At 50.7% G+C, this 8,226-nt stretch overlaps 1 protein-coding gene across 11 annotated transcripts in view; it reads left to right on the top strand.

Moving 5' to 3' along the window:
- BCAS1 (brain enriched myelin associated protein 1) overlaps positions 1 to 5,794 on the top strand; it is a 99,085-nt gene extending 93,291 nt beyond the window's left edge. For 10 of the 11 annotated variants that reach the window (XM_027977346.2, XM_042230292.1, XM_027977345.2 and 7 more), the window contains 2 exons: positions 2,997 to 3,260; positions 4,623 to 5,794. In XM_027977346.2, the coding sequence (XP_027833147.1) occupies positions 2,997 to 3,260; positions 4,623 to 4,697 (339 nt within the window). In that variant the 3' untranslated portion in view covers positions 4,698 to 5,794. The other variant, XM_060397112.1, reaches the window with a different exon arrangement.
- The last annotated feature ends 2,432 nt before the right edge of the window (positions 5,795 to 8,226 follow it).

The raw sequence follows: 8,226 nt of genomic DNA, 5'->3' as shown, positions 1-8,226 counted from the left end.
GGGTTCGATCCCTGAGTCAGGAGGACCCCTGGAGGAGGAAGTGGCAGCCCACTCCAGTACTCTTGCCTGGAGAGTCCCATGGACGGAGGAGCCTGGCGGGCCACAGTCCATGTGGTCGCAGAGTCAGGCACGACCGAGCACACTGTAACTTCCTGGTTTTGAAGCTGTTAAATTCCGTGTCCTGGAATGCCCTCACTCCCAGAGAGGCCCAGACAGTTGCCCTCTGTGTGTTTGGCATCCAGGCACCCCCTCCTCCGGGGGCTTTCCATCACCAGCTGTTGCAGCCCTAGCAGTGCCGTGAGGTGCGATTTCGTTGCTGTATTCTTACTCCTATCCAGAAGAGGAAGCCGAGAGGTCACACCGTTTATTCCCGGTCACACAGCAAGGATGTGATGAACCAGAGCCACGCCATGTTGTCTTGACTCCAGACACTGAGTTCTCAGTCACTCGCTGTGTCTTAAAATCCTCTACAGGGCAAAGCCATTTAACGGGGGGGTGGGAACGGGGGTGGCAGAGTCACTGGTTTCTGCCTTTCTGCAGAGCAGCGTGCTGGGATGTCTGCCTCCTTCTAAGGCGAGTGTCTGCTCCGGGTGCCTGTCATACTTGACATCTTAGCATCTGCTACAACTTAGGGGGCTGGGATCTGACAAAAACACTCAGGAGGTGTGCTTGTACGGCAGCTTCTCGGGGAGCCCTGGATGCCTGAGGCTTTGCTCCGAGGAAACCCTTCCTCCGGGGTGCTGCAGTCTGGGGAAGCCTTCAGGACCCGGCAGTTTTTCTCTGTCTTCTTGCTCACGTCTAAGAGGTGTGTTTGATCCACTGATGAGAAATGATTACTCTCTGCCTTCTGAATCAAAACTACCACTTTGCCTTAGAGATCTGTGACCTAAGCTTCATGAGTCACAATTTGCGGGTGTGTGCCCAGTGGGCCAGCTGTGGCCGCAGGAATAATCGCGCTTGGGGGTTTGCTATCAACAGGGCTTTAAAGCTTCTTCTGTCAGTATTTTTAAACGAACATATTTTGCATTTACCATAATTCGATTTCAAGTTTCCACTGAAAAAATCTAGAAGATCTGAGAGTGCCAAGCTATAATCTAGTCATATCTTTGGTGGATCTGAGCAGCTGTTGCCCTTTTAAACAAGGCATGTGACATTCAGCTCACCACAGTCTCCCCTGCTCCAGTCTGTCTCCCCAACATCTAGGCCAGCATTGCTTGAACTGTTTTTCTTAAACTGGAGAAATATTTCTTCGGCCTTAGGTTGCTTTTCAGTTCAGTTCAGTCGCTCAGTTGTGTCTGACTCTTTGCAACCCCATGAGCCGAAGCTTGTCAGGCCTGCCTGTCCATCACCAACTCCCAGAGTTTACTCAGACTCACGTCCATCGAGTCGGTGATGCCATCCAACCATCTCATCCTCTGTCATCCCCTTCTCCTCCTGCCTTCAATCTTTCCCAGCATCAGGGTCTTTTCCAATGAGTCAACTCTTCACATGGGGTGGCCAAAGTATTGGAGTTTTAGCTTCAACATCAGTCCTTCCAATGAACACCCAGGACTGATCTCATTTAGGATGGACTAGTTGGATCTCCTTGCAGTCCAAGGGACTCTCAAGAGTCTTCTCCAACACCACAGTTCAAAAGCATCAATTCTTTGGCACTCAGATTTCTTTATAGTCCAACTCTCACATCCATACATGACCACTGGAAAAACCATAGCCTTGACTAGACGGACCTTTGTTGGCAAAGTAATGTCTCTGCTTTTGAATATGCTGTCTAGGTTGGTCATAACTTTCCTTCTAAGGAGTAAGTGTCTTTTAATTTCATGGCTGAAATCACCATCTACAGTGATTTTGGAGCCCCCCAAAAAATAGTCAGCCTTTTACAAGTGGGGAGATAAGGTCACCGCTTGATTATCCTAACCCTTAGCGTCTTTCGTGTTTTTATTTTATCTCTATGGCCCCCAGTGTCATTTCAGTTCAAATAAACTATGGGAAAAAGGCTTTGACCTCCTAATAGATTTTTGGTCGTCTGTAATTTACCTAGAATTTTGGATTTTACAGCCTCATCCCTCCAAACCATAGGAACCAAGTAGGATTGCGAACATTGCACTTTACCATGGAAAATATGTCCATTCAAAAATACAAATAAAACAACTGCCTTCTTTTACTGCTGTCTTATGAAACGGCAGTGTCACACCAGAGATTAAGGGAGACAATCATGTAGAGACGAGGAGGCGTACCCAAGAAAAGTCACACGTGGTGCAAGTGGGAGAAACCCTCTCGCAGCTGGCTCAAGCGAAAAGGGGGCTTCAGGAACAGCTAGATCCAGGGGCATACGCAATGGCAACCATACATGGGGTCTTTCTCCCCTTCTCTCTCATCCGCTCTCATCTCTGCTTTTCCTCTGTGTCCCGGGGTTTCTTTTTCAAGCAGATTTTTTTTCCTAGAAATGATGATAGTTCTTGAAGCTCCAGGCTTTTATCTTCACAGCTTCCAGCTCAAAGGAAAGGGAACAGACCTCTCTCTTGCTTGTTTAGCAAAGCTTTGGGATCAGCTGAGGTTTAGCTGTGTTTGGCCAGTCTGAACCAATCCCAGCAGCCCAATCATACCCAATGCTCTGGTTGGCCAGGTCTGGGTCACGTGTCCTTGTCCAAGGATGAAATTAGCGAGTGAAAACCGCAGGGAATAAACCAGAGAGAGAGGAGTGGTTCTCCAAGGAGAACCCAGCTTTTAGTTCTAGAAGGAGGAGTAAAAAATGCTTGCCACGGAAGCAATCATCAATGAATGAATGATCAGATTGGTAAATAAATGTCCCCACTGTGATTTCATACCATGAAAAGTATTTACACATCTTTTCTTATTTTTTTCCATCTCACCCAGGACTCAGGAGCACACAGACACCATCCACCCTTCGAACATCTCTGTCTTAACGCATCTATTCACCTGCTCCTGAGCGTTGTCTTGCCGCTACTAAAAATGCACTTTGTTTGAACTTGCTCTAGACCTCGGACCCCACGGAGAAGGTGGTCTCTCCGCCACAGCCGGAAGCGGCAGCTGCGGGCCAGAAGGGCAAAGAAGGCCCGTCCAAGGGCAAGAAGGCCGCCGCGGAGCCCAACAAGCAGAAGGGCGACAAGCAGGAAGCCAAAGAGCCGGCCCCGGGCGTGGAGCCGGCCGCCGCGGAGGCGAACTCGCTGCCGAACGGGGACAAGCCCCAGAAGAGACCCGAGAAGCGGCGGCAGTCCCTCGGGGGCTTCTTCAAGGGCCTGGTGGGTAGTCGGGGCGCCTCCCCTCTCGGGCTTGTGGGTCTCGCCTCCAAAGGCGACCGGCTGGCTGGCCACCAGGTGGCCGGACCTTTGCCAGACAAACCCTGAGCGCCTGCTGGGGCCCAGGGGCAGAGAGCCCGGTGCATGCAGGCGGGTGGATGCTGGCGCGGGGCGGATAAAAGGAGCTCCGTTTCGGGCAGTGGGCAGCTCAGCCGGCTGTGCGGGCTGCGCAGAGTACTGGCCCGCTCCTACGTGAGCAGGAAAGCTATTGAAACTGTTCAGCGAGGAAATGCTGGGCCCTTGCTTATAGCCTTCATGGACTGTTCTGCTGCTACAGTGCCGTAGCCACAGCCAAAGAGAGAGGCAGCACACGTCTCGGACCGCCTTGGAGAGCTGACGGCGCTTTGGCGCCGTGATGCCTGCAGAGGTGGTGAGCGGTGGGTAGACCCTAAGTCTCGTTCACGTCACCGAGCCCTTTGTCTGAGGCCAGGCTTCCTGGCATTCGTCACCTCTTTAATGATGGCAACATCCCTTTGGGGTAGAAACGCTTCTGCCTTAGTCCCTCCATCTTCCTGTTGTCATGAGACTCCAGCAGTGGTGGAGAAGAAGGGAGGGTGTTCCTGCCACTTTGCTAGGATCCAGTCAAGCCCCGAGGGCTTCCAGGCTGGGCATGTTTCCCCCGGGGTTGCCTGATCCCTCTCCTGAGAGGGCAGTGCTAGCAGCAGACCTGTCACCAGTCAGGGAACCATTGCCACCTCGTCACCTACAGAAAAGGAGCTTCTAGCTGCCCTCAGCCCCGCCCAGCCCAGCCTCCCTCCCCAGAAGCTACACCGCCAGCCGCTGCCCATGTGACCTTTGCCCTCCTGGTGACAGCCTTCATTCTGGCCCCTCTCTCCTCCTCCTATGCCTGCTGCTTGGACTCTGATAGGAAGCAGCCTCCTTGGTGTTACATGAAAACTTTGCAGAGATACGTTTTGTAAGCAGAGTAAACAGCCAGTACGGTTAGAAAGTGAACAGAGGGTTGACGGAAATTAGCTCTACCTGGGGACTGTCGTCTACACCGCCTTCCCACCCCCAGGTACTGTTCTTAGCGCATCATAAGCCAGGACTCGCTTTGTCTTGGAGCAACCCTCTGAGATAAATGTCATCCCCTTTATTCTAAAGATGAGGAAACAGAGAGTTCAGTCATTTGTCCAAGATTTCACAGAGCTGGAAAGGAATATACACAGCCATGGAACTCGGGCAGCTCAGCGGAGACCATTCTCTTGCCCACCGCCCGCGACAGCACCTGGCATAAAGAGCTACGTGACTGGCAATTGCTGTCGTTGATTTGACGGATCTTCACCTTCTTTGTGTTTCCTACAGGGACCGAAGCGGATGCTGGATGCTCAAGTGCAAACAGACCCCGTGTGCATCGGGCCAGCGGGCAAATCCAAGTAAACAAACTTCACGGCTCCCATCAGGTTCCGCCACCGAGATGTCTCCTCCCGACTCCGTCTCCCCCGAAACCCTCTCCATGTGTATACTTTTTCTTCTGATGGCCATCCCATGAAAGTCTGCCTCCGAATTAAGCCTGAGCTGTTGTATATTGAGGTGTATTATTTACGGCTGTGGTCCAGTCTTCCCTGGTAACTAACTGTAAAGATGGCTTAGCAGGTTAACTAGCCAGGTCTGAAGATGGGTCCCAAGCAGGGTCGGGGAGGGGCAGAGAGGGCTGCGTTCTGGTTAAGTTATGAAAAATGGCCAGGGGCAAGTAAGTTGCAGAAGGGAAAAGACTGCTGGAAGGAATTAAGCTTCGTAGTCAAGGCGTGCTCATCCTCTCGGCTTGAAGAGGAGAGGCGAAAATCCGTTTGTTCAAGTTCACGTTTCAAGGAGGGAGACCGTGGGCTGTGTGTTGTTGGGAGGTTGCCAGTTTTCTGGAATGGAATGTGTGGGGAATGACAAAGGAATGGATGAGAGTTGTTTTTCAAATAGGGTCCTTGAACGTTATTGACGGGAGGGGAAAGATCGACTGGAGAGGACTTGACATGATTTGGGAAAACAATTGCTTTTTGAGGCTCAGTGACAAGGGCCAGGATTACAACTTCAAAAAAAAAAAAAACCAAACACCCCAAACCAAACCAAATAAAAGACGTTGCGAGTTTATTTTTGCAACACGAGGGGGCGCCAAGGTCTCCATTTTCGTCCCGCATCCCGTATCCCTAACAAAGATTTGGTCTCTGCAATCTTACATTATTAATGTCTCTCAGATGGCTGAGGGGCTTGCTTCATCTGTTCTGTCTGACACTTATCTCCAGCCTGTCTGTAATTTCCTAATGTTCTCAGGATGTGCTCTGATAAAACCCTCCCATAACCGCAGTTAATAATAAAAATTTACAGATTATTCAAATACCTGAGTTTTTTTTAATACTTGTACAGAGGAGTACATAGGACCATGGTGTATTAAAGTGTAGTTCAAAACCTAGCCATATGATCGACTGATATCATGTATACTGTATCTTTTTCTGATTTAATAAAAAAATACTTTGGCATCTGAACGATCTTTTAATGTTCCGCTTTTAAAGCAGGCCGGGAGCTCTGTGTCTGCGGTGGCTTTATCTCCCATGTCAGAAGATGGATGCTCCCCTGCATCTTACTTCCTCTCCCAGATCTTCCTCGATCTCCTCACACGTGGGCGTGTGCACACACAGATGTGTGCACGTGTATGTTTGCACATATGCACACGCACACACGTGTAATATATACACACTGCCTCTGGCCACACTGAAAGAGACGAGCCTGACACAGAGACTTGGTGCCGGGGTGAGCCTGAAGGCGGGCTCCTGGAGGAAAGGGAGGAAGAGGAGGACGGGGCAGGGTCTGGTCTCAGCTGGAGCGCAGTTTCGTTCTGTCTCCCAGGGGGCCCTGGAGCCTCAATCATATGTGAATCGTACCACAAAGTTGGTTCTACTTACAAGCAAGGAGGCTGGCCTTTGTCCCCTTGTTGGTGAGTCATGGACCACCCCGGGAGGTGTTAGGCCAGGCAAATTTCTACAGTTGAGCTGAGAAGCTGGGATCGCTTGGGCTGGAGGTTCAGAGTCAGTCCGAGTGTCCACGAGTGACACATACACCCAGTGTGTATTTATAGCCACAGATGCGCACACACTCAGGAACACGTGTTTCATACAGAATAGACAGACGCATGCACACGTCCACAGTCTTACACAGGCAGATGGACACGCGTGACTGACAGAGCCGCAGTCCCCGTGGCTCCTACAAACCCACCGCGTGTATAGTCCACCACACCGTGGCTAGAAACAGCACTGAACGCCTGCTCCTGAGAAGTCCATACCTTAGGCAAAGAAAACTGTGGCTTGGGCAAAAAGGCCTTTGGAAAATGTGTTCAGGACAAAATTATTTCACCAAAAAAAGTTTGGGAGGCCCTTGGCTCCCAGGACCCACTGGCTACCAGCTCGGACCGGCTGGCTGCACCTGAGAGCTCAGCTTCCAGGAAAGGCCAGAGGCTTTCTTCTTGGGGTGGGTTTGGCTTCTCCAGCCCTCCTGCCCGAACCTGGACATTCCTCTCCTGCCGTTTGTGACTCACCCAGCTGAGAATGACCTCATGCTGCTTCATGTCTGCATGCTTAACTTGGCCCAGATCAGGGGAAAAAACCCTCTGGGGAAGACCTCACTGGGGGATGATTTTCCCTCCATCATCCCCATCACAGCACATGGGATGATTCAAGGCAAACAGGCAGCCAGTCACTGCTTTGTCTATAAACACCGCGGGGGTTGCCTGGCATGACCTTTGAGCTCTGGCCACGCCGGTCTGTTGAGAAAGGTGACAGTATTATTTGCAAGTTTCACCTCACTGGACACAGGGGCTTTTTGCCCTGATGAGAAATGTCTCCAGGGCGAGACTGACTCACTAATGCCAAAGGAGCCCTCCCACCCCGGAAAAAATTTTTCAAACTTTTAAAAAGAAGTTCTCTGCTGAGAATCTTGCTGCAGAGCATGCCAACGGTTTCCGTAACTGGTTTCCCATCCTCCTGGCCAAAAAAAGAGAGCCATCTTTGAATGAAATTGCTTGTTCTGTTTTTAAGAAAACTAAGCCAGAGAGGACTCTAACAATTATTGGGGAGATTCTAAAGCCAGTTGCAGCCTGCGAAGCAAGTTAAAATTCCGTTTTTTTTAGTTTGGTGGGGTTTGTCTGGTTTTGATTGGAAAGCCCATTCCTGATGCATTTGCAATAAATACTAATTTCCATGCTTCCTGTTGGCTTAGGAGTGAAAAGAATAGCCACTCCCCAAGTGAGTGCAGGAAAGCTCCAGGGACAGACTCACAGAGGGGCTGAAGTTCTTTAAGCGGCAGCGCCCAGGAATGCCCTTTGGATAGCAAAACCACCCACAGTAAAATGTTAAGCGCACCCCAAAACAGAAAGAGAAATTAACACCTGGGGGAGGGGGCACAGGTGCCTTTTTGACGCTGACATGCCCGTTAACTTATTATTTATTTTCAGGTGCACATGGAAGTGTCTCCGTGGCCTTTGCAGGACCTGGGCTGTCGAGCTGAACTGGCCACCGTCAGGGAAAACCAACAACAACAACAGGGAAACGCTGCTTGCCAGATCCAGCCAACGGCGACGTCTGGACTGATATCCGTAAAAGAATTCACTCAAATCACAGTTGTTCTCAGCAGCCCCTGAGGTCTCTCATGAATTCATCCTGGGGAGAGGGGCACATGCCACCCAAGGAAAATGCCAAAAAGGGAAGGAAAAGAGAAAGAGAGCGAAGTCCTTGTGGTTTTGTTGTGCCCCCCTGCCCTTTAAACAAATTATCAGGGATTTGCGCGCACGCACGCACACACGCACACACGCGCGCACACACACACACACACAGACTCTCTAGCTGCATTGCTGTTGTTTGTGTGCAAACAGATGCACTGGGGTCCCATTTAATGAGACTCCAGCAGGTTCGAGTCTGCGCCTTGC

Source organism: Ovis aries, chromosome 13, assembly GCF_016772045.2.
Source record: "Ovis aries strain OAR_USU_Benz2616 breed Rambouillet chromosome 13, ARS-UI_Ramb_v3.0, whole genome shotgun sequence".
In the NCBI taxonomy this organism is placed as follows: Eukaryota; Metazoa; Chordata; class Mammalia; order Artiodactyla; family Bovidae; genus Ovis; species Ovis aries.
Note: the sequence above shows the minus strand (reverse complement) of the source record. Positions and strands in the feature narration are given on the sequence as shown.